Raw genomic sequence first — 27,678 nt, forward strand, 5'->3', positions numbered from 1 at the left:
CAGGGATTGTGGAGCAATCCCAGGGTGAGGGCTGCTGTTGACTGTAGAGAGACGGATCCAGGGGATGTGAGGGAGGAGACTGTGGAGGAAAGCCAGGCAGCCACGGAAGCAAGGTGATACTGCTGAGTCATGCGTAGGGGGTGAAGCCATCACCATAGCCTCTCTCCCCCCACACACCAGCATCAGCAGCTGAACAATACAGAGGCTGGCCCATCAATCGCCTGATGGCCTGAACTAAGTGCTCCTTTAAGTGCCTGACCCGTCAATCTACAGAGCAGTACCCTAGCCAAGCGGGGCCCTCTATGTGCTTGACGCCCTGAAAAACAGAGAAGGACCCCAGGCAAGGGAGCCCTCTAAGTGCCTGAATAGGCAAAGCTATGGAGAAAGACTGGCCAAAGAGGCCTTCTGATCTTCAGCTACAAGAGGCATGAAAAAAGACTCTGACAGGGCCATAACTCCTGCAGCTGAGGCAGCCCATGTCCCTGCACACTTGGTGCTGCCAGGGTCCCCACAAGCCAAGCAGCTGTGCCAACTTCACCTTCAACCCTCACTAGGGCAGAGCTGCCACGGGCAAAAAAAAGTCTTGCGTCTATGCACACAGGGTCACTTGGGTCCTGTCCAACTCTGCAACACTGTAAACTGTGGCCTGCCAGGCTTCTCTGTCAGGAAGGTTCTCCAGGCAAGAATACTGGAGCATGTTGGTGAATACTGGTTACCATACCCTTCTAGGGCACTATATTTCCTGCTGCACTAGCCGCCAATTCCCTGGTGCTGCCAAAACCCCCAGGACCCAAGCAGCTGCACCAGCTCCACACCTGGCCCTCACAGGGGCAAACCCAAGTCCTCCAGGGCAGCCTCAGGAGCAAACCCCAGTGGACAACCCACATGCAGAGGTGGAGATAAAACCACAATTGAAACCCAGGGGCAGTGTAGCTAAGGAAGAAGACCCAAAACCTTCCCAACCAGCTGTACAAGGTGCAGATTAAATCCACACAATCAAATAGGTAGACTCTGTCTATATTAAATATAAAAGGCCACTGAGAGCTCCCGCAAAAGAAAACACACTAGTTATGATAGCTGTGGACATTACAGGCAAGAATATACAGAATTAGGACCAGATTAGAACCTGAGCTGCCCCCACAGCAGGTCCAGAGACCAGCACAGTATTGGAGGGCATCCTAGGGAGGTGAGGTGGTCTGTGAGTCCCAGCGAGGGAAAGGACTCTGACAGCAGTGACTCCAGAAAACCATTTATTATTTTTATGTTTTCACTGTTCTGTAGATGCTTTCAGATGTTTTTTTCCTTTTTTATTCCTTGTTTTATGCTCCCCTCTGATATAGTTGTCGATTTTATTGGCACTAGGAAATCTAATTAAGTTTCTGAGATTTTTTTTTTTTCTCAGTCACATATTTTATTGTTGTTATAAACCACTGGCTCTATGTTGGGCTTTTGTAGTTCTGTGGACATTTTTTTTCTTTTCTTTATAATTTTCATTTTTAACTTTTTAAACCTATTCTTATTTTTTCTACATTTATTCCTTTGTTTGCTTTTCCTACTGTTCTTTTCCCCTTGCAGTTAATCTTTAATGTATATAAACCTTTATATACCTCTATTTAACTTTGCATATCTATTCTTTATTTCCTTTCCTCTCCTCTCAACATATTTTTTAGTTTTATTTTCACTACTTTATTCCCCAACTGGTACCTTGCTTTACTTTTGTGTTTCAGTTTGTGCTTTACTTAGTTTTGCTGCTAACTGGTAGAAATAACTTTCGGTTTCCTTTGTTCTCCAGGTCAATCTATTGTACTTTATTTTTGTTGGATTGTTTTGATTTTGCTTATGGGTATATATGTATATGTGTATATTTATTCACACTTTTTAATACCATCAACATCTGCCTCTACACTGGGCTTTTGCCCAAAACTGTGGAGTTTTCCATTTTTTTCCTTTTTTTCTTTTGTCTTCTTTTCTCTTTTATATAATTTTAATTTTTGATTTTTAAAACCTATTATATTTTTTCTCCACTTATTCCCTTGTTTGTCTTTCCTACTATTCTTTTCCCCTTGCAGTTAATCTTTAAAGTATATAAATCTTCTTTATCTACCTATATTTAACTTTGCATATCAATTCTTTCTTTCTTCTCTTTCTTTCCTCTCAACATATTAGTTTTGTTTTGTTTTGTTTCTCCATTTGGCACCATACTTTAGCTTTGTTTCCCAGTTTGTGCTATAGTTAGTTTTGTTCTTAACTGGTAAATATAATTTTTTATTTCCTTTGTTTGCTGGATCAATCTACTGTACTTTATTTTTGTTGGACTGTTTTGACTTTGCTCATGGGTGTATATGGATATGTGCATAATTCCATTATTTTAATTATTATTTGCCTGATTTCTAACTACCATTTGTCTGGGGTTATTCTTTGGTTTCTTGTTTTGGAGTATTTGTTTTAATCTCACTTAATGCCATAACAAACCACATATTCCTGACCAGATATCAAGCCCTGAGCCTTTGGAGTGGGAACACTGAATCCAAGACTCTGGACTACCAGAGAACTAACCCTAGGGAGTATCAGATAGTGAAAACTCACACAAAGGAAATGACTTGAATACAAGACCCAGCATCACCCAACCACCAAGAGCATCCTGTGCAGGACACCTCATCTACACAACAAACAAAACAAAAATACAAACCCAATAATCACCATACAGGATTACCATCTCTCTCAGCCTTGCCCATCAGAGGAAAAACAAACAAACAAAACAATTCAGCACAAATCTCGCCCTGTACAAAGCTTACACAAATCACTGAACCAACCTTAGAAAGGCTGAAATCAAGAAGAAGAAAGAAATCAACCTTGAAGACTGGGAAAAGGTGACTTCAACCACAATAATTAAAAAGAAAATAATGAAAAGGCAGAAAAATACTACACACACAAATGAAGGAACAAACGAGAAGCACAGAAGTCCAAATAAATAAAGAGGAAATAGGCAAACTACCTGAAAAAAATTTCAGAATAATGATAGTAAAGATGATCAAAAACCTTGAACACAAAATGGAGAAAATGCAAGAATCAATTAACAAAGACCTACAAGGATTAAAGAATAAACATACAAACAACACAATTACCGAAATTAAAAATACTCTAGAAGGAACCAACAGCAGAAAATCTGAAGCAGAAGACTGAATCAGTGAGCTGGAAGATAAAATGGTGGAAATAACTTCTGAAGAGCAGAATAAAGTAAAAGGACTGAAGTAAAATGACTGAATAAAGTGAAAAGAACTGAAGATAGTCTCAGAGACCTCTGGGACAATATCAAACACACCAACATTCGAAATATAGGGGTCCCAGAAGAAGAAGAGAAAAACAAAGCATATGAGAAAATTTTTGACGAGATGATAGTTGAAAATGTCCCCAACATGGAAAAGGAAATAGTCAATCAAGTCCCAGAGGCACAAAGAATCCAACACAGGATAAACTCAAGGAGAAACATGTCAAGACACATACTAATCAAAGTAACAAAGACTAAACACAAAGAAAGAATATTAAAAGCAGCAAGGGAAAAGCAACAAGTAACGTACAATGGAAACCCCAGACACTTAAAAGCTGAATGTTCAGCAGAAACTCTGCAGGCCAAAAGGAATGGTAGGATGTACTTAAAGTACTGAAAGGGAAAAATCTACAACCAAGATTACTGTACCCAGTAAGGATCACATTCAAAACTGATGGAGAAATAAAAACTTTTCAGACAAGCAAAAGTTAAGAGAATTCAGTACCAAAACCAGCTTTGCAACAAATGTTAAAGGGACATATGTAGTCAGGAAATACACAAGAAGAAAAAGATCTACAAAAACAAACTTCAAACAATTAAGAAAATGGCAATAGGAACATATATATCAGTAATTTCTTAAATATAAACTGTTTAAATGTTCCAACCAAAAGACACAGACTGGCTGAATGGATACAAAAACAAGACCCATATATATACTGTCTTCAAAAAACCCACTTCAGACTTAAAGACACATATAGACTGAAAGTGAGAGGAGGGGAAAATATATTCCATGCAAATGGGAAGCAAAAGAAAACCGGAATAGCAATCCTCATATCAGACAAACTAGACCTTAAAATAAAGATTACAAGAAATAAGGAAGGACACTACATAATGATCAAGGGATCAATCTAAGAGGAAGACACAACAACTGTAAATAACTATGCACCCAACACAGGAGCACCTCAATACCTAAGACAAACACTAACAGAAAAAAAAGGAGAAACTGACAATAACACAATAATAGTAGGAGACTTTAACCCCATTCACATCAATGGACAGATCATCAAAACAGAAAATTAATAAGGAAACACAAGTCTTCAATGATATATGAGACAAAAGGAATCTCATTGATATCTTCAGGACATTCCATCCAAATGTAGAAGAATATACCTTTTTCTAAAGTGCACATAGAATATTCTCCAGGATAGACCACATCTTGGGTCACAAATCAAAGCTCAGTAAATTTAAGAAAACTGAAATTGTATCAGGCATCTTCTCCTACCACAACGCTATGAGACTAGATATCAATTACAAGAAAAAAAACTGTTTAAGAAACACAAACACATGAAGATAAACAACACGTTTCTAAATAACCAACAGGTTACTGAAGAAATCAATAGGGAAATCAAAAAATTTCTAAAACAAATGACAATGAAACATGACAACTCAAAACCTATGGGATGCAGCAAAATATTTCTAAGAGGGAAGTTTATAGCAATACAATCTTACCTCAAGAAACAAGAAAAACATCGAACAGACAACTTAACTTTACACCTAAAACAACTGGAAAAACAAAGACAAAACAAAAATTAGTAGAAGGAGTGAAATCATAAAGATCCGAGCAGGAATAAATGAAAACAAATGAAAGAAACAATAGTAAAGATTTATAAAACTAAAAGCTGGTTCTTTGAGAAGATAAACAAAATTGACAAACATTTCGACAAGACTCATCAAGAAGAGAGAAGAATCAACAAAATTAGAAATGAAAAAAGAGAGGTTACAACAGACAATGCAGAAATACAAAGGATTATAAGAGACTATCAAGAACAAATATATGGCAATAAAATGGATAACCTGGAAGAAACGGACAGATTCTTAGAAAAATTCAATCTTCCCAGACTGAACCAGGAAGAAATAGAAACTATGAACAACCCAATTAAAAGCACTGAAATCGAAGCTGTAATCAAATCTCTCTCCAAAGACAAAAGCCCAGGAATAGATGGCTTCACAGGTGAATTCTATCAAACATTTAGAGACGAGCTAATGCCGATCTTTCTAAAACTCTTTGAAAAAACTGCAGGGGAAGGAACACTTTCAAACTCATTCTATGAGGCCACCATCACCCTGATACCAAAACCAGACAATGACAACACAGAAAAAGAAAACTGCAGGCCAATATCACTGGTGAACACAGATGCAAAATTCCTCAGCAAAAGTTTAGCAAACAAAATTCAGCAACACATCAAAAACCTCATACACCATGATCAAGTTGGGTTTATTCCAGGGATGCAAGGACTCTTCAATATATGCAAATCAATCAATGTGATATACTATATTAAATAGAATGATAAAAATCATATAATAATCTCAACAGATGCAGAAAAAGCCTTTGACAAAATTCAGCACCCATTTATGATTAAAACTCTTCAAAAAAAAAGGGCACAGAAGGAACCTACCTCAATATAGTAAAGGCCATATAGGATAAGCCTACAGCAAACATTATTCTCAATGGTGACAAACTGAAAGCATTCCTCCTAAAATCAGGAACAAGACAAGGGTGTCCATTTTCACTACTATTATTCAACATAGTTCTGGAAGTCCTAGCTACAGCAATCAGAGAAAAAAAAGAAATAAGAGGAATCCAGATCAGAAAAGAAGTAAATCTCTCACTGTCTGCAGATGACATGATACTGTACATAGAAAACCCTAAAGATACTATCAGAAAATTACTACAGCTAATCAGTGAATTTCACAGTGTTTCAGGAAACAAAATCAATACACAGAAATCACTTACATTTCTATATACCAACAATGAAAAATCAGAAAGAGAAATTAAGGACTCAATATGATTCACCATTACAACAAAAAACAAATATCTAGGAATAAACTTACCTAAGGAGACAACAGAAATGTTCACAGACAATTATAAGACACTGATGAAAGAAATCAAAGATGATAAGAACAGATGGAGAGATATTCCATGTTCCTGGGTAAGAAGAATCAATACTGTGAAAATGATTATACTACCAAATGCTATCTACAGATTCAATGCAATACCTTTCAAATTACCAATGGCATTTTTCACAAAATGCCTAAAAACAAAAAATTTCACATTTCATATGAAAACACAAAAGATCCTGAATAGCCAAAGAAATCTTAAGAAATAATGGAGCTGGAGAAATCAACATTCCTGACTTCAGATTATACTAAAAAGCTACATTCATCAATACAGTATAACAGAAACAGAAATATAGATCAATGGAACAGCTACATGTAAAACTGGACAGCTATATGTAAAAGAATGAAATTAAAACACTTCCTAACACCATACACAAAGATAAACTCAAAATGGATTAAAGACCTAAATGTAAGACCAGAAACTGTAAAACTCTTAGAGGAAAACACAAGCAGAACACTCGATGACATAAATCAAAGCAAGATCCTCTATGACCCACCTCCTAAAGTAATGGAAATAAAAACAAAAGTAAACAAGTGGGACCTGATTAAATGTAAAAGCTTTTGCACAGCAAAGGAAACTATAAGCAAGGTGAAAGACAACCCTCAGGCTGAGAGAAAATAATAGCAAATGAAACAACTGACAAAAGATTAATTTCCAAAATATAAAAGCAGCTCATACAACTCAATACCAGAAAAACAAACAACCCAATCAAAAAGTCAGAAAAAGACCTAAACATATTTCTCCAAAGAAGACATGGAGGTGGCTAATAAACAAATGGAAAGATGCTTAACATGGCTTATTAGTAGAGAAATGCAAACCAAAATTACAATGAGATATCATCTCACACCAGTCAGAATGTCCATCATCAGAAAGTCTACAAAGAATAAATGCTGGAGAAGGTGTGGAGAAAAGGGAACGCTCTTGCATTGTTGGTGGGAATGCAAATTAATACAGCCACTATGGAAGATGGTATGGAGATTCCTTAAAAAGTCAGGAATAAAACCACCATATGACCCAGCAATCCCACTCCCTGAAGAAACCAAATTGAAAAAGACTTGTATCCCATTGTTCATTGCAGCACTATTTACAATAGCTGGAACATGGAAGCAACCTAGATGTCCATCAAAAGATGAATGCATAAAGAAGTTGTGGTACATATACACAGTGGAATATTCAGCCATAAAAAGGAACGAATTTTAGTCAGTTCTAATGAGGTGAATGAACCTAGAACCTATTATACAGAGTGAAGTGAGTCAGAAAGAGAAAGATGAATATCGTATTCTAACACACATATGCGGAATCAAGAAAAATGGTACTGAAGAATTTACTTACAGGGCAGCAATGGAGAAGGAGACATAGAGAATAGACTTATGGACACGGGGAGAGGGAAGGAGAGGGTGAGATGTAGGGAAAGAGTAACGTGGAAACTTACATTTCCACATTTAAATAGATAGCCAATGGGAATTTGCTGTATGGCTCAGGAAACTCAAACAGGGCTCTATATCTACCTAGAGGGAAGGGATGGTTCAAAAGGGAGGGGATATATATGTACCTATGGCTGATTCATGTTGAGGTTTGACTGAAAACAGCAAAATTCTGTAAAGCAATTATCCTTCAATTAAAAAATAATTTTTTTTAAAAAAAAAAAAGAATACCCTGGCAATAAAGAATGCAGAGAAATCTCTCTTGTGATGGTTCAACCAAAGAAAGGCAATGTAAAAAGAAGATACAATCAAAATAGTAAAAATATCATGAAAGTATAAACAGAATGAATAAAGACATTTTATAAATCCTAAGAATATAAAAAACAGGCTTGAAGCCTGAAGGAGATAATATTAAGAAAAATAAAAGAAAATATTAACTAACAGAGGGTAAACAAAAGCAGTTACAGACAAATCTATACCAATCAAAATGTTTATACTTTTGTATTTTATAGGATTTAGATAAATTAGTGTATAAACAACTGAGGAGACTACAGTTGTGATTTTAAACAATATGGGAAAATAATACACTCTTTCCAAAAGTTCAAGTACACAATACTATCAGTCTATTCAATATAGACAAGCAATACTTTTTAAATCCACTTAAGTAAAATCGTTATTTTTCAGTGAACGACAACCAAGTATAAATGGCCTTCCTATTGTTTGCATCTCTGTGCTTCCTCTAAATGTTACCTGCATTGATACTGTGATCTCTTGAAGAGCAGCATCTGCTTCATCTTGCTTAGTTTTAAGTAATACACTTTGTTCTCCAGCTGTTCTGTTCAATTCAGCCACAAGAGCTTTAGCTTCATTTAGTTTAGATACACCAGCCTACATTAATAGAAGAGACCGACAATATTAAAAGAATAAGAATGTTATATACATAAGGGTAAACAAAGTCTGTAAGAATGAATGAAAAAAATACAAATGTGTACAAATACCACATCTGCAAGTGAACTTGGGTTTTTTCTTATTGCTCATTATAACAATTTAGTCAACTGTTTATCCATTAAGATGTAAAAAAAGACTTCACAAAGGCTTTAGAGAAAAATGGATCTTAAAGCATCACAGTAAAGCTGAATACATTAACACATATTAATTAGCTTAACCAGTGGGGTTTTACTCAACTGCATTAGACAGGAAAGAAAATAGAAAAAAAAAAAACAGTAAACCTTTCTAATTTTTCAGTCTCATTAATTGAACAAAAGCACCTCAGGGACCACTCTTTTTATACTGGACATGCCTTGGTTTTGCTTGTCTATTATCCAACTATTTTACAAGAGACTGCCTTACATAGGGTGCTGATTAGCAATCACTCCAAATGCTTCGGCTATTCTTTGGGCAGGGTGGCGGGGCGGGGGGTGTGACCCTGGTCTGGCCATTAGAACACTCCATTCCACTGTCCATCAATAATCCAAGGAATGAACATGAAAAATATTCTCTCTGTTCTTCAATACAATTGCATTTTTGTCACAAAACAAATCAGAAGAAAGATAGCAATGGCAAAAAAAGGGAATGTAAACTTGGTGGCTCAGACGGTAAAGCTTCTGCCTACAATGTGGGAGACCTGGTTCGATCCCTAGGTCGGGAAGATCCCCTGGAGAAGGAAATGGCAACCCACTCCAGTACTCTTGCCTGGAAAATCCCTTGGACCGAGGAGCCTGGTAGGCTACAGTCCATGGGGTCACAAAGAGTCGGACACAACTGAGCGACTTCACTTCACTTCAAACAGTATTTATTGAACACAGCACAGAGGACAGGCATCATGCTGGTTCTTGACATTAGCATTTTATCTAATGTACACACGACATTGACCCAATAAAGCTATAACTCAGTAAATTTATTTACCTCAAATACAACAGAGAACTAAATCAGGAAATTAACTCTCCAAACTCTCCAAAGTTAGTGGCTTAATATAAATGAAAGTAAATCAGTAGAAAGAAGGATAAAGATAACTCTGTCAATTAATGTTCCTGGTTTCCTACCCTTACAAAGGGAAGCAAGAACTCTGGAGAAGGAATGCTCTCTGACAGAATCTGAGGCTAGCATTCTAACAGCGCACTTAAGCTGAAGCTCTACAATAATAGAAATACAAAGAGTTCCAAATGTACTAAGTGACATAAATAAGAATATAATAAATTATACATAATAATGAAATATATATAAAATATACTTTTAAGAAGATGTTTATAAAATATAATTATATAGTCTACTATAAAACATAATATTATATATTATATTTTAATTAATAATAGGCATGTCTGATTTCTAAAATAAGTTCATGTGAAAAAGACATTTAAAGCCAGCACAATAAGCTATCAAAAGCACACAAATAACATGCGTGGTGAAGAAAAGAAATAATTATTCAACCCAAAAAAATACAAAACCATTACTATAATCTAGTGGGCAATACAGATAGGTGAGACAGTTTTCCAGGATTATTTAATACAGTACAATATTTATTTATGGCATTGTGATTTACATAATCCTTGTCCCCTACACATAAATAAAATAACTTTAGATCACCAATAATGTACCTGCAAATGACTTTGTCTTTTTAATAATTCCTCTTTCTTGCTGCTACTAATGGCAGAATACACACGTAAAAAGGTCATGTATCGGCTTGGTGTAGCACCATATGCTTTACAAGACTCATGGATTAATAAAAAAGATTTTAGAAACTCAGGATCAACTAGAAAGAGAAAAAAAATGACAATGTAAGTATGGTCCATTAAGAATTACAGAAAATAAACTTAACTATCTTTTTCTACTCAATGAAATTATGAGATAATATATTTGCTTAAAGGTGAACAGTTATTCCTAGGTATCCATGCATAGCTTCCATTTTTCTTATTAATTTGCATTATTTTTTCCCGTGGTCTCTACACTTCAACTGTATGTATATACCTTTCCCTGTAGTTCCCCTGACAAGTTTTACTGCTGCAAAAAAGATAAATCTACAGTTTCCCATGTCAATTAATTGGGACTACGTAACATGTAGTCTGAAAGTAAGCTTACTAAAAGCTGTATGAGTGGAAAAGATATACCAAACCAAATAACACCTATCCCCTCCTATGTACATGGGAAGAAACAGGGCTTCAAAAGTCAAAAAATTAAGAACAAGCTCTCGTTAGATTCAATACACACATGTGTGCTCAGTCGCTCAGTCATGTTCAACTCTTTGCAAACCCATGGACAGTAGTAGCCCACCAGGCTCCTCTGTCCATGGAATTTTCCAGGTAAGAATATTGGATTGGGCTGCCATTTTCTCTCCAGGGAATCTTCCTGACCCAGGGATCTAACCCATATCACCTATACCGCCTGGCACATCCTTTATTACTTGAGCCACCTGGGAAGCCGATATATACACGACCAAACACAATTATCTCCCTCTTTGTTGTCTCAACTTATTCCCGTCTGTATTCTCTACCCAAGTGAACAAAATCAACTTCTAATAAATTTTTCCAAGCAGAACCCTGAGAAATATTCTTGCATCCTTCTTCTTCCTTGCATACAGCAGCCATTATATAACCAAATCCTCTTTAGATTACCTCCTGCTGCTGCTGCTAAGTCGCTTCAGTCGTGTCCGACTCTGGGAGACCTCATAGACGGCAGCCCACCAGGCTCCCCCGTCCCTGGGATTCTCCAGGCAAGAACACTGGAGTGGGTTGCCATTTCCTTCTCCAATGCATGAAAGTGAAAAGTGAAAGGGAAGTCGCTCAGTCATGTCTGACTCTTAGAGACCCCATGGACTGCAGCCCACCAGGCTCCTCCATCCATAGGATTTTCCAGGCAAGAGTACTGGAGAAGGGTGCCATTGCCTTCTCTGAGATTACCTCCTAATACCGCCCAAGTCCATTCCTTCCTCTTAGATTAGAAGGCATAGCCTTCTATACTGGTCTATAGAACCCCTGTTTCTCTGTACACCATTCTATTTCTAATATCTGAAAAAACAGGTGGATGCAGAGACTTCTCTTTCTAAAACAATACTCTCGTTACATCTCTAACAAAAACTTGTCAATTATCCCAAATCACTAAGAAGTCAGAATCCAAATTCCTTCTGTAACATGACATGGAAGGCTCTTCATTACTGACCCTGCTTACCTTACGACATTAGAAAACGGCAATTATTTCATCAATAACAGCCAGGTAAAATCAATTTCATCAAAATACTACCTGATTTCTTTTTCTTTTCTTCTTTTCTTTTTTTGTCACTATATCTTTCATCACCACCCATTTCACTGAGTAACATTTCAGGTATCTAAAACAGGAAGAGCATTTCTTTAAACTTCAATTCAGTATGAAAAAAGTTTAAGTAAATTCAGTATCAGAGATATAAAAACACTTAACACAACACATAAAAAGTATCAGTTGGACTTTTCTTCTAGGATTCCTTCCAGACTAAGAAAAAAAAAATAGTACATCAGTCTTCAGAAAACATTTCCTAGTTGATACTTTTGACACATGTATCAACCACTGACTGGAAATTAATAGCACACAGGAAAAGCTTCAGCATCTCACTTGAAAAATGATTAGACTTTATGAAATGAAGAAAATAACAATTTTGATTGAATTAGAGAATAATCACAGACACCATTTAAAATCACAAAGTAATAAAATTAAATGTTTTATTTGGTATCAAACTAATAAAATGCCTTCATGACATAAAGGAACAGGAAGGATTCTTAGATTTCTTAAATGAGAAATAAGGAAATAAATGAATAAATAAAAATAATTTCATAATTAATTAATCATAATTAATCATAATTAATCAAAATAAATGAAAATAATTTCATAATTAATATCAACATAATTGATAATGCTAAAAACTATCTATTGTCTAGTCATAGCAAGATTTTTGCCACTATCACAAATAAGAAAATTAAGTAATGAACAGATATTAAACTATATTAAAAAAATTTTAAACCCTATTTCTGGGGAACAAAAACTAAGTAGAACTCCAAAATTTTAAAATTAAACCAAAAACCTCCAACTTATTTCACCTGATACAGTTCACATGCCTAATAAGAACAAGTGCAAGTAATCCAGGTAATTAGGTCAAAAAGCATCTTTTTCTTCTCAGACTGAACAAAACATTAAGACAGAAGATCCCTTAACTAGTGGAGAGTTTGAAAGTGCCATGATTCTTGAGCCAAAGAATATTTTTTTTTCTCAAATACTTTCACTGATTTCTGAAAATATACTGAAGCAACTGAGAGAATATTTTAAACACACACTTTTAAATCAACGAACATTTCTTTGGAAACTCACTTTCTTTAAAATACTCTATCCCTTAGGTCAGTTAGCTTGATTGTGCTAATCATTTCACAACATAAACAAAAACATGATGTACACCTTAAACACATACTACAATTTTTATGTGTCAATTATACCTCAATAAAGCTGGGAAGGGTGGGAAAGAATCTATCCCTAAATAATATACCACGTTAGGAAAGTTTTCTTGCCTGGTTTCAACCACATTCCACTTTGCTTTCACTCTACCTCCCAGGAGATAAAAACAGCACTTTGGAGTTGAATGAGTATATTAACACTATTCATTCTTACTAATACCTTGACCTCTCAATTCCTTGAATTCTCCTCCTTCTGTTATCTATCACCTTTTCCCCAGCCATTCTCCCCTACCATGTCAAATGGTCACATCCTAATACCTTGTCATTAACAATAACTGCAATCATTTCATAATCTCACTTGCAAACATCCCCCTCTTTTACCATTACATTCCTGTCTAACCAGCTCATTCCTTTTGCAATGCAAATAATCCTCAAATTTCACCAAGACCTGCAGTCTATTCGTTCAACAACCTTAATACTCTCATCCACCGTCTTCCTACCATAACTCCTCAGCTTCCTTGGCCTTCCCCTACTTTGTCGTACTCAGTCAGTCAGTCATTTCAGTTGCTCAGTCGTGTCCAACTCTTTGCAACCCCATGGACTGCAGCACGCCAGGCTTCCCTGCCCATCACCAACTCTTGGAGCTTGCTCAAACTCATGTCCATTGAATTGGTGATGCCATCCAACCATCTCATCCTCTGTCACCCCCTTCTCCTCCTGCCTTTCCCAGCATCAGGGTCTTTTCCAATGAGTCAGTTCTTCACATCAGGTGACCAAAGTATTGGAGCTTGAGCTTCAACATCAGTCCTTCCAATGAATATTCAGGACTGATTTCTTTAGGATGGACTGGTTGGATCTCCTTGTAGTTCAAGAGTAGTTAGCTGAACTACTACTGTAGTTAAAGAGACTCTCAAGTGTCTTCCCCAACATCACATTTAAAGTGTCAATTCTTCTACGCTCAGCTTTCTTTTTATAGTCCAACTCTCACATCCATACATGACTACTGGAAAAACCATAGCTTTGACTAGACGGACCTTTGTTGGCAAAGTAATGTCTCTGCTTTTGAATATGCCGTCTAGGTTTGTCATAGCTTTTCTTCCAAGGAGCAAATGTCTTTTAATTTCATGGCTACAGTCACCACCTGCAGTGATTTTGGAGCCCCCAAAAATAAAGTCTCTCACGGTTTCCATTGTTTCCCCAACTATTTGCCATGAAGTGATGGGACCGGACACCATGATCTTAGCTTTTTGAATGCTGAGTTTTAAGCCAGCTTTTTCACTTTCCTCTTTCACCTTCATCAAGAGGCTCTTTAGTTCCTCTTCACTTTCTGCCATAAGGGTGGTGCCATCTGCATATCTGAGGTCATTAATATTTCTCCCAGCAATCTTGATTCCAGCTTGTGCTTCATCCAGCCTGGCATTTTGCATGATGTAATCTGCATATAAGTTAAATAAGCAGGGTGACAATATACAGCCTTGATGTACTCCTTTCCCTATTTGGAACCAGTCTGTTGTTCCATGTCCAGTTCTAACTGTTGCTTCCTGACCTGCGTTCAGATTTCTCAGGAGGCAGGTCAGGTGGTCTGGTAATCCCATCTCTTGAAGAATTTTCCACAGCTTGTTGTGATTTACAGTCAAAGGCTTTGGCGTAATCAGTAAAAAGAAGATGTTTTTCTGGAACTCTCTTGCTTTTTTGATGATCCAGCAGACATTGGCAATTTGATCTCTGGTTCCTCTGCCTTTTCTAAATCCAGCTGGTACATCTGGAAGTTCACAGTTCATGTACTGCTGAAGCCTCACCTGGAGAATTTTGAGCATTACTTTGCTAGCATGTGAGATGAGTGCAATTGCGTGGTAGTTTGAACATTCTTCGGCACACACTCAAGTAGCAAAGCAAAGCCCCAATCCTGCTTAAATGCAGGTCACCACTATTGCAGGTCTGTAACCCTGAGTGCACACATGACTGGAGAAAAAGCACACAACTACACTGAATGGCCTCAGCTGAACTTTACAATCACTAGCCTCATGTGAACCCATAATGCTATCTAGCTATATCATATTCCATTCTCCTAAGCCTTTCACTCCTTCCCTCTTCCAAAACACTATTTTGCACATCCTCTTACATCTCTTCAAGATTCCAAAATCTCTTCCCTCAACTTTTCTCTCAAGTGATTAATCTTAGTTGCGATTTCACTCAGAAAACAGAAACAACCAGAAGTGTCTAAAACTTCCCAATGCTACTCCTGTCCACCTGCTTTACGCAGACCCCTGTACTCTGCTTCCTTTCCTGTTGCTACAGATGATGCTTCCGTTCTCCAAGAAAAGTGAAGTGACAGTCGCTCTGTGTGTCCAACTCTTTGTGACCCCATGGACTATACAGTCCGTGGAATTCTCCAGGCCAGAATACTGGAGTAGGTAGCCTTTTCCTTCTCCAGGAGATCTTCCCAACCCAGGGATCAGAACCCAGGTCTCCTGCATTGCAGGCAAATTCTTTACCAGCTGAGCCACAGGGAAGCCCAAGCAAAGGCTTGTCCTCAATCCTTTCATTTGTGTAATAGGCCCATATGGTGTCTAGACCCAAGGACATTGCTCCAGCAATTCCTGCTCTTTCATATAAAATATATGTTTTGTTTCCTTTCTTGCATTCCCAATGGCATATGAGTATGCTCCAGTTTATCCCATCTTAAAAAAATTTTTTTAAAGAAAAAAACTATTTTATTCCCACTTCCTACAGTTACTGATCCATTTTTATCTTCCACTTTATAACAAAATTCTTCAAAAGAGGTGACTATATTCACTCTCCACTCTTCTCATTCTTTCCAAAACACATTTCATTACAGTATTTTTTTCCACTACTAACTGAAACTGCTTCATTAAAGTCACTAAGGGACACAAGTTGCTAAACCCAAAGATCACTTTCCAGCCCTCATGGACTTCCATGTGTTCACCCTTCCTTGCTCCTTCAGAATGCTGTTTTCACTTGGCTTCCAGGCTTCACTTGTACTCACAACTCCTGTTTTCCTATTTCCCTAGCGGTTCCTTCTCAGTATCCTTTGCTGATTCTTGTTCATCTCAGCCTCTTAATGCTGAAAGTGCCCCAGAGGTCAGCCTTTGGATATCTCCGCTTTCTGCCAACATTCAATCCTTTAGTAGGATTTGTTCTCAAAGCTTTAAATGCCACTTAAACTCTGATAATTCCGACAATTTTGCCTGTATGCCTGACCTTTTCCCCTGAACTTCTCAATCTTCCAACTCGGATGTCTGACACACCTCATATTTAATAGATCTAAAACTGAAAGCTTCATCTTCTCTTCTCAAAATGTTCCTCTCATAGTCTCCCTTCAACTGACAGGTATTCCAGTCTTTCCAGGAGCTCAAGCCAACAGACTGGCAGGTATCCTCAACTCCTCGCTTCCCCTAATAACTTATTACAATCTGTCAGCAAACCCTATCATTTCTACTGCAAAACATACCGAGTATCTACCAGTTCTCACCACCTCTACCACTATATCCTGAGACAAGTCATCCTTGTCTCTCTCCAAGGTTACTTCAATAGCTTTATAACTGCTTCCTCCTGGTCTTCTACAGTCTATTTTCAAACAGAAGGCAGTGTAATCCCATAAAACATCAGAAGAGTTTTGCTCCCAAGCCTCCAAGGAGTCCCTTACTGGTTTCCAGAAAAGTTGAAATCCTTATAATAGCATCCAAAGCCCCACCCTAACTGTTCTCTTAATCCCCCAACCTCATCTGCAACTACTCTCTGCCTTGATCACTCTGTTACAAATGAACTGGCCCTCAAATCACCAGGCCTGCTCTCATCTCAGATTCTTCCTGTAGAAAGCTTTCCCTCCAAATATCCCCCAAAAGAATGTAAACTCCATGAGGCAGGGACTTGTGTCTCTCTTTTCTCTGCTATATCCCCAGTATATAAAAGAGTGACACATATTAAGTATCCAATAATTACTGCTTCTTAATGAATACCTCTTGTTCATGTAGCCTCTTCAGACTGGAATAACTTTCCTCTATCTACTTACTAAAATCTATTTAAAGGATCATCTCAACTGTAAAATGTTGTCTATTATCTCAAATTGCGCTTCCTTCTCTGAATCATGATAGGCAATAGTTTGCACATCTACTATACAAAAATAAATCAATGATTGGAAATATGAGCATCATTCAAGGAGACAATATTGAAAATTATTATTTATTCAAATGAAGCAATGTAAAAGGCTTCCAGTTGAGATAGTTTTTGAGTTCACACTTTAAACTCATACCCCTCCAAACATATATCATAACAATGACAGATTTTTTTAAAAGGCACCTAAACTTTAATTGAAACAACTGCTAAAATTATTGCTGTGATATTTAATCATAAGCTAGTCTATAATGGACTAAGTAATTAAATTTATAAAAATTTTTATATATAATAAACATCTCTGTGGTCCTTAATTAAGAACATAATCTTACACCTAAAATTTTGTAGTCAACTAATCTGTCAAGTACAAGAGTATGAAGAAAAGACAGTTATTTTCAAATATATGAGAGATGCTCAGCACCACAATTAAGGATTACAATAAACACCAAGGGGAAATTGTAACAATTAGTAACTTTAAAAAGAAACTGAAAGTGAAAGTGAAGTCGCTCCATCCTGTCCGATTCTTTGCGACCCCATGGACTGCAGCCTAACAGGCTCCTCCATCCATGGGATTTTCCAGCCAAGAATACTGGAGTGGGTTGCCATTTCCTTCTCCAGAGATCTTCCCAACCCAGGGATTGAACCCGGGTCTCCCACATTGTAGGCAGATGCTTTACCATCTGAGCCACCAGGGAAGTCCTTGGTGTCTTAAAAAGAAAATGTGCTTATTTTTTATTTCCGTATTTAAACATTAAACTTACTTTCTTCATACTGCTATCTGACCAAGCCTCCATCCACAACACCTGGCACTTCTTATGCAAAGCAGGATTGCTCTCACAGTTTATTATGAAGTTTAAATTTGCAGAATCCATTATCAAAACAATATGCAAGTTTTGTTGCACTCCTAAAAAAATAGGATAAATAGAGTCATGGAATATTACAATAACAATATTTGAAGAAATCCATACATGGTCTGGTTTTATGAAATTAAAATTTTCTGAAACTGGATGGCAGAAGCTCTTTAACAAAAGAGCAAGCTATGAAACAGAGTTATACTCTAAGTGAAAAATCTGCCTGCAATGCAGGAGACAAGAGATTCGTGATCGATCCCCCGCTTGGGAAAATACCCTGGAGAAAGAAACAGCAACCCATTCCACTATTCTCACCTGAAAAACCCCATGGACAGAGAAGCGCGGCAGGCTATAGTCCAAAGGGTCACAAAGAGTTGCACACGACTGAACGGATAAGCACGCCTGCAATGCACATATATGTGCTATGTTTGTGCAAGGTGGGATAAAATATCCCCAAAAGATATGATATTGCTGTTACTTTTCAAATGTCATACTGGATTCTACTAAATAATTTTTTCCTTTTTAGGATTTTTGTTTCAATATTCAGAAGCAAAACTGATCTCTGGTTTTCCTTTAGGAGAAATATTTTTCCAATTTCAATGTTAATATCATTTTCCCTTCATAAGAAGGGATTTAGAAACTCTCCTTTATTTTCTATGTTCTGAAGTAGTTTTTAAAATAGCATTGAGATGGTCTGTTTCTTAAAGGTGTGGTAGAAATTCCCTCTAAACTTAAAGGAGAGAGAAGGGAAGGTAGCTCTTTAACAACTTTCTTTGTTTCATCAATGATAAATGTTCTTGTAGAAAAATAAAGATGATCACTGTAATAGCAGTGCCTGGGTGCTGTCACTATTACCTTGTTTTTTACTTACCAATTTAGCAGTACACAAAACTGCTTCTATAATAATATGTTTCTTTAGTTTCAAAGAAACTACAGCATGTGAGGTGAAGTGAAAGGCACTCAGTCATGTACGGCTCTTTGCAACCTCGTGGACTATACAGTCCATGGAATTCTCCACGCCCGAACACCGGAGTGGGTAGCCTTTCCCTTCTCCAGGAGACCTTCCCAACCCAGGGATGGAACCCAGATCTCCCACATTCCAGGCAGATTCTTTACCAGCTGAGCCACAAGGGAAGCCAATAGCTCTGAACCAACATTGATTTCTCTGCTGAACAAATGTACTGCAGCTGTCACAGTACGATGCCAACATGAGGGGAAGCTGGGTGAAGGCTACACAGGGACTCCCCCGACCATCTTTGCAACTTTTCTATAAATCTAAAAGTATTTTTTAAAAAAATCATGAAGAGGTGACATGGAGCAGAAAGCTGAGAGCAGTGAGGAGCCCAGGCTGATGGAATGAATGTATGTTCCGTACTATGTGAGTCTAGGGCGGGGAGGGGGAAGGCCACCCCTCCCCCACACCAGGACTTAATAATCGGGGCTTAGCTGATCTCTCCCCTTCTGATGTGGCTTCCTGGGAAAGAGAAAGGACTCCTGTGGTTGGTTTCCCTGGCAACCAGCCCCCACCCCTAGGTGCTGGCCAAAAGTCATCTCATTAACAAAAGTCACCTCATTAACAGAATGTGGCACAATCTAAATAATTCACTAATTCTCTAAGATAGGTACTAAGTTTATCACATGGAAACAAAAGCAGCAAAGTAAATATCCCAAAAGACATTACCATACTTTCATCCTAACCTTTTGCTAAAATTTTACTTAACATGTTTTTATTATAGGTTAGCTTTTAGTCTACTTACCAGCTATTTTCTAAAAGTTCTATAAAAAAGAAAAAATATAAATTACCAAATGGACCCAAAATTTAAGATACCTTTGCAATCTAATGAGAAAATACGGTAGATTAAACGTATTTATTTCACATGAAGCACAGTTAAATTACTGAGCTCTATCGTACTTACTATACGTGAAGTAGTTGAAGACTGGTCCAAAAAATCCATCCTGCGAAGCCTGATCTTTAAGAGGTAAGAGTAAGGGCTCTAATTCTTCGAGAGTGTAGAGTCCAGGAACTTCACCTGCAGAACATTATATTTCTTCTGAGATTTAGCTACATTACACTAAATTCAACACACATTTTACATACACGATGCTTCTTCTATTTTTATATTAAATAATCTGATGTTATTCAATCTTTGTTTCCAAAACAAGCAAGCCCTATCACCTCTATATTATTCACAAATATATACCTGTAACCTTCATTCAAAAAAATTCAAACTCCTCCCACTAACCGTTCACCTATCTGCCTTTCCAAGTCCTTCTCTACCCTCTTCCAAGACTTTGTATTCTAACCTCAGTGAACTTTTTTGTGTTCTAAAACTTTAATGAAATATTTCCTCTTCCTGGAATACATCATACCACAGTCTTGCTCTGCCCCAAATCTTCCACTAAAAATATTGTTTATCCCTCAAGATACTGCTTTGCCAACTGCCACGCCCATGAGCCTTTCCTGAATACCAACATATTAGGGAAAGTACTCTTTTCTCTTGAATATAATATCCAAACATCACTGTTTGGCATTTATCACATCATTTAATAATAATTGAATTACTTCTCCCTGCCCACTTAGATTCTAAATTCCCAGAAGGCAAATATTTAATTATGATCAATATTAAACTTAGGACATTTCTGGCAAAGAATCTAAACCATAAATATTTGTTAAATAAATGAATGAATGAGCTTGTTACTAGAAATCAGGAGAACTAGTCATGGCCTGCTACTACGCAACAGAATGATGAAAATCAAATAAAGGTGGTAAGACTATAAGAATTTGATAGAGGGCTTGTTCACACCATAAATCCAGTTATTTAATAAATATGTATTAAATCAACATATTTGTAGTTCACAAGAAACTGTAAGATTGAGTGAAAAATTTTTTTCTGCATTCATGAAAAGTCCAACACAGTCTAAATTACTACTTTTCTTTATGCTCATCTCAGAGGTACCAGATCACGACCCAGCCATCAGCCATGTACATATTCAAACACAAGCACATACATGTAAATATGCTCTATGTCTTTCTCTAAATTTGAGCTGTACCAAGATACCCTTGTATCCTTAAATTTAATAAAGAAAGTTAGTTCTATTTACATACTCTATAGGGAATAAGAATTTTAAATATATAAAAGAGACCAAAGGGCCTATTAAGTACTTTCTCTGAAAGTATTTTTCACATAAATATTTTTGCCAAAAAAAGTTAGAAAAATTAACAACCAAAAAAATTTAAGTTTATAATTTTTGCTGTTATATGTTGATAATAAAGACCAATTTATCATACAATAATTACTGGGTTAATGCTTATCTGAATGTTTGCTTTCACAAATTAAAACAAAAACCCTGAATATCTGGCCTGCTACTTTACATCAGCCAAAAGAAACAAAGTCGCCATCTAGTGACAATTTTGGAGAAGGCAATGGCAACCCACTCCAGTGCTCTTGCCTGGAAAACCCCATGGACAGTCCATGAGGTCACTAAGAGTCAGACACGACTGAGCGACTTCACTTTCACTTTTCACTTTCATGCACTGGAGAAGGAAATGGCAACCTACTCCAGTGTTCTTGCCTGGAGAATCCCAGGGACAAGGGAGCCTAGTGGGCTGCCGTCTATGGGGTTGCACAGGGTCGGACACGACTGAAGCAACTTAGCAGCAGCAGCAGAAGCAGTGACAATTTAAGCAATATGCAGGAATAAGAACTTTAAAAATCAAAATGAAGTGAAAGTGAAAGTCGCTCAGTCTTTGCGACCCCATGTACTGTCCATGGCATTCCCCAGGCCAGAACACTGGAGTGAGTAGCCTTTCCCTTCTCCAGGGGATCTTCCTGACCCAGGAATCAAACCAGGGTCTCCCACACTGCAGGCAGATTCTTTACCAACTGAGTTATCAGGGAATCCCTAAAAAAAAATAGGTTATTTACAAAAAAGGCCTAGTACTTTCACTATACCATTACCTCCACTTTGACAAAAGTTGATGTGCTACTTGTCTAACTAGAGAGTCTTTCTCATTTGGGCACTACAGTGTAGACTCCTTACTTTATAAATAAAATGTTTTCTTCAACCAAAGCTATTCAATTCTGAAAACAAAAAGACTACTTCATGCAGAGTCTACCTAGCAGGATTCAAAACATGTATTATATTAAAAAAAAAAAACAAAAACATGTATTATATAAAAGCACAGTGGAACAAGAGCATCATGTAAATTTGTCCTCAGTCCCTGGAGTGGAGCAACTCAGAGAGCTGAAACTAGATTTAACAAGGTTTATTTTATACTTTAGTACCAAAACACTCTTGGTCCAAGTTCAAAACAAAGCTGTGTCATGCTTAGTTGCTCAATCGTGTCTGACTCTGTGACACCATGGACTGCAGCCCACCAGGCTCCTCTGTCCACAGGGGATTCCAGGCAAGAATACTGGAGCCATACCCTCCTCCAGGGGATATTCCCAATCCAGGGATTGAACCCAGGTCTTCCACATTGCAGGTGGATTATCTACCAACTGAGCAACCATGAAAGACTCAAAACAAAACTATCTCACACTAATTCTATTAACAATGATTATACATTACAAACAGATTCTAATAACCTTCATAAATTCTGCAGAAAAGGAAGAAATGTAGGAAACTGCAGGTATTTTCCTCAGGGACTCACCAAAAAGATAAGCTGGCTCCAGAGACAAGAGTATACCACAATTCAAGAAATATGAAATCTAATATATCTGAAATATATCTACTATTATATAGCCATATTTAAGGCCATATTATAATTATTAAATTATTCCACTAATGATGGACAGTGAGGTTCTAGCATATTTCTTATTTCTTACATATTTCTTTACAGTTCTTTTATTTCTACAAACTAAATTTCTACAATTTAATATAATGTTTATATCAAAGGGTATAGCACATTTTTTAAATAAGTACTGGTTGATATCTTTCCCAAAAGGTTATATATATTATCTAATAGTCCCACCAAAAGTGTTTAAGAAGGCAAATTATTCAGTATATTTACCAATATCAATATTTAATCATCATTTTTATATAATTCCACAACCTCTTGGTTTCATAAAAACAGGGTTTCTCAGTTCTCCTGCTCGGAGCATGTTTAATGTTTAATCTTCTATCACTTTAGCAGAAGCTATGCCAAATATTTTCTGAAACATAATTTTATATGAGATAACTTCACTTGAATAATATTTATTTATTTTTCTTTAAATAAAACCCATCCACTTGCCTGAAGACAAAAGGCTATTGATCATCTCCAGAAATGTCGGATGTACAAACTGGTAATCCTCAAGAAGTAAAACTACCTGCTGGGCTTCAATACCGGCAAGATGCAGCACCTGCACAATGAGAAAGCACATTCCGGAACCCACTGAATATTTTTTGGCAAATATTGGTAAAAATTTTCATTCTATAGGTAAACTAAGTTATTTTTATTGACTGATACTTTATTGAGTAATCAAAATATAGTTTGGAAAGTAAATTCAGTTCATAAACAAATACTACTGGGAGAACATTTAATTGTTTTATAGGTAGATCTTTAAAAGCTAGAGGATTATTTTTAAATACACCCACGTATGTCTTAAATTCTACTTTTTGTTTATCTTACCAAGTCATATAACATCCCATAATCTGAGGTACTGAGAGCTAAAAACAATTTTGCAAAATCATGAAGAAAACAATCAACAAAAAATAAAAGACTATATTCTATATCAGAGTCTCAAAGGCCATTAAAGCCTTTTAGAGTAATAAATAATTAGGATTTAAAACCAAATAAAGTAAAAGACTGTGAGGCACTTACATATTTGAGATCATTCTTGAAATGCTTCAGGTCATACCCCCTGGAAATCTTTGGTGAAAACAGCACTGCTCCATGCATGTGACTGACTAACGAAGTGATGGTCCGACGACCCACACCACTGCGTCCTGCCAGCAGAAGTGAACCTCCAGGAAAACTCAGCACTCTGTCAATCCTAGACATATATTCCAGGACTTCTTGGAAAAGCAAAATATCTAAATTCTGGTTATCTCGTCCATAATGAATAAGACCCTTTTAAAAAAAAAAACCACAAATAATGTTACATAATTAATGAAATTCTCAATTATATAACAAATTGTTAATTATCTAGATTAAGATATTATATTTTTGGTGCAATCAAGAAAAGAAGTTAAGTAAATATGTGTTGTCTCACACTCTCTTATCTATCTAGTAATCCAGGTGCATGGCGCTTTCTAAGGAAAAATTTACATGATGTCAAACAAGTGCATAAGTCCACAACAGTCAGTTACTTTTGAATATCTTTAATATAACTAGTAAAAAGCAGTATAAGATAAGCAGGTTGTAAAATACTTCAAACTATCCAATTTTTACCACTTGTTACCAAGGGAACATTTCATGCAAAGATGGGCACAATAAAGGACAGAAATGGTATGGACCTAACAGAAGCAGAAGATATTAAAAAAAGGTGGCAAGAATACAGAGAAGAAACTATACAAAAAAGATCTTCATGACCCAGATAAACACGATGGTGTGATCACTCACCTAGAGCCAGACATCCTGTAATGTGAAGTCTACTGGGCCTTAGGAAGCATCACAACAAACAAAGCTAGTGGAGGTGATGGAATTCCAGTTGAGCTATTTCAAATACTAAAAGATGATGCTGTGAAAGTGTTGCACTCAACATGCCAGCAAATTTGGAAAACTCAGCAGTGGCCCCAGGACTGGAAAAAGTCAGTTTTCATTCCAATCCCAAAGAAAGGCAATGCCAAAGAATGCTCAAACTACCGCACAATTGCCCTCATCTCACACGCTAGTAAAGTAATGATCAAATTCTCCAAGCCAGGCTTCAACAGTACATGAACTGAGAACTTAAATATGTTCAAGATGAATTTAGAAAATGCAGAGGAACCACTGATCAAACTGCCAACATCCACTGGATCACAGAAAAAGCAAGGGAGTTCCAGAAAAACAACTACTTCTGCTTCATTGAATACACTAAAGCCTTTGACTGTGTGGATCACAACAAACTGGAAATTTCTTCGAAATTGGGAATACCAGACCTCCTCACCTGCCTCCTAAGAAACCTGTATGCAGGTCAAGAAGCAACCATTAGAACTGGACATAGAACAACAGACTGGTTCCAAATTGGGAAAAGAGTACATCAAGGCTGTATGTTGTCACCGTGCTTATTAAACTTGTATGCTGAGTACATCATGTGAAACACGGGGCTGGATGAAGCAAAAGCTGGAATCAAGATTGCTGGGAGAAATATCAATTACCTCAGATATGAAGATGACACCACCCTAATGGCAGAAAGCAAAGAGGAAAAGCCTCCTGATGGAGGTGAAAGAGGAGAGTGAAAAAGCTGGCTTAAAACTCAACCATTAAAAAGCTAAGATCATGGTGGCATCTGGTCCCATCACTTCATTGCAAATAAATGGGGAAACAATGGAAACAGTGAGAGACCATTTTCTTGGGTTCCAAAATCACTACAGATGGTGACTGTAGCCATAAAATTAAAAGACACTTGCTCCTTGGAAGAAAAGCTATGACAAACCCAGAGAGCATATTAAAAAGCAAAGACATTACTTTGCCAACAAAGGCCCATACAGCCAAAGCTATGGTTTTTCCAGTAGTCACGTACAGATGTGAGAGTTGGGCAATAAAGAAAGCTGAGCCTGAGGAATTGATAGTTTTGAACTGTGCTGTTGGAGAAGACTCTTGAGAGTCCCTTGGACTACAAGGAGATCCAACCAGTCCATCCTAAAGGAGATCAGTCCTGGGTGTTCATTGGAAGGACTGATGCTGAAGCTGAAACTCCAATACTTTCATCACCTGATGTGAAGAGCCGACTTATTAAAAAAGACCCTGATTCTGGGAAAGATCGAAGGCAGGAGGAGAAGGGGACAATAGAGGATGAGATAATTGGATGGTATCACTGATTCAATGCACAAGAGTTTGAGTAAGCTCCGGGAGATGGTGAAGCACAGCCTGGCGTGCTGCAGTCCATGGGGGTGCAAAGAGTCGGACACGACTGAACAGCAAAACAACAGCACATGAAGGCAGTGTGCACAGAGTATAAGACAATTTCCAAACTCTCAAAACGCAGTGCCTAAATGAAAATATTTTGTGAACCCTCATTTTTATGTACTGCTCGGATACAAATCAAAAGCCTATAAAGAGGTAGCATGCCCTGCCAGGAGCCATTGATAGAGGGAAGGGAGAGAGAGAGGACAACTTTCACACATTTAACAACATCTGCATATTCCCAAACTTTGCAATACCCATTCCAGTCAGATAAATCATTTTACCAGACCATGAAAAACTTTTCTTGGTATAAAATCCATACTAACTTCCATACAAATATTAATCTTTGAAGCAATCATATGTAATACAGTTGCTTCTTATTACAATTAATAAAAAAAAAAAACACTCTGTAGGATAGTGCTGTTAAAAATTTCAGTGAAACAGCAAAATCAATATCATTTAGGAGCCCATCAAAAATTTGGATTCTTTTCTGATTTTTTTAAGTTCAGATTAGCACCTATCGAATCAGACTTCTAACGAGGGACACAGTCATCAATATTTTCCGGTACTCAAAGTGATTCTGCTGCTGCTGCTGCTGCTGCTGCTGCTGCTGCTGCTGCGTCGCTTCAGTCGTGTCCGACTCTGTGCGACCCCAGAGATGGCAGCCCACCAGGCTCCCCTGCTCCTGGGCTTCTCCAGGCAAGAACACTGGAGTGGGTTGCCATTTCCTTCTCCAATGCACGAAAGTGAAAAGTGAAAGTGAAGTCACTCAGTCGTGTCCAACTCTTAGCGACCCCATGGACTGCAGCCTACCAGGCTCCTCCGTCCATGGATTTTCCAGGCAAGAGTACTGGAGTGGGGTGCCACTGCCTTTTCCAAAAGTGATTCTAATGCTCACTAAAGGCTAAGACTACTGCTCTAGGATGAGCAGTTAATAGTACATTAACTGTCAATAGTATATTAACAGCGGTATTTCCCAATTAAGTCTTTTTAATAGTTCCAACTTCAGATACCTTTTCCCAGCATGTATCTTAGCCATTTTCGACTTATCTGTGTAAGTACATGTGCTTCCGGTTAGATCTGACACACTGGGCTGTCTTCTGTAAGACACAAACCAGTTTCTCCTATTCTAAGATCTTTCACTTCATGCCCTCAGAAAGCTTGCAACAAATATTTTGAAAACGGCTTTAATCATAATCAAATCCCAATTCAAATTCATGATTCATATCTTACCTTTTTAATAACATCCTTAAGATCTGAAGAATTTAGTTTTCCAAGTGGTTTTCCATGGGGAGGCAAAGGTTGTCCCGGGACTGACCTTGTTCCTGAAGTATGCTGGGCTCCCCACGTAACATAGAAATTATCTGTAGACATGAAAGATATTTTTTCTTCATATGTGTTATTTCTAATGGGAGTAACAGTAAATATATTTCACACTAAACCATTTTTAACTGTATTAGTCCAAATAAGAACATCCCCAAAAAGGCAAAGATTAATTACTTTGAAATGGCAAATAAATAAAACAATCTCAAAATTATTCTTGAAAAGGAACACAGATTTATAAATAATATCAAGAGCCCTATCTTTTAAAATAAAAGAAAA

The 27,678-nt window shown here is 37.2% G+C and overlaps 1 protein-coding gene across 2 annotated transcripts in view; it reads right to left on the bottom strand.

Annotated features, from left to right (window-relative positions):
- DYNC2H1 (dynein cytoplasmic 2 heavy chain 1) overlaps nt 1-27,678 on the bottom strand; it is a 397,795-nt gene that overhangs the window by 257,770 nt on the left and 112,347 nt on the right. For both annotated transcript variants that reach the window (XM_070803297.1, XM_019975614.2), the window contains exons 48-55: nt 27,310-27,440; nt 23,851-24,099; nt 23,281-23,389; nt 19,961-20,074; nt 17,955-18,097; nt 11,885-11,969; nt 10,246-10,400; nt 8,402-8,539 (exon numbers count right to left, since the gene is read on the bottom strand). In XM_070803297.1, coding sequence (XP_070659398.1) covers nt 8,402-8,539; nt 10,246-10,400; nt 11,885-11,969; nt 17,955-18,097; nt 19,961-20,074; nt 23,281-23,389; nt 23,851-24,099; nt 27,310-27,440 — 1,124 coding nt within the window. The remainder of the gene's footprint in view (nt 1-8,401; nt 8,540-10,245; nt 10,401-11,884; nt 11,970-17,954; nt 18,098-19,960; nt 20,075-23,280; nt 23,390-23,850; nt 24,100-27,309; nt 27,441-27,678) is intronic.

This window comes from Bos indicus, chromosome 15 (genome assembly GCF_029378745.1).
Source record: "Bos indicus isolate NIAB-ARS_2022 breed Sahiwal x Tharparkar chromosome 15, NIAB-ARS_B.indTharparkar_mat_pri_1.0, whole genome shotgun sequence".
NCBI classification, from domain to species: Eukaryota; Metazoa; Chordata; class Mammalia; order Artiodactyla; family Bovidae; genus Bos; species Bos indicus.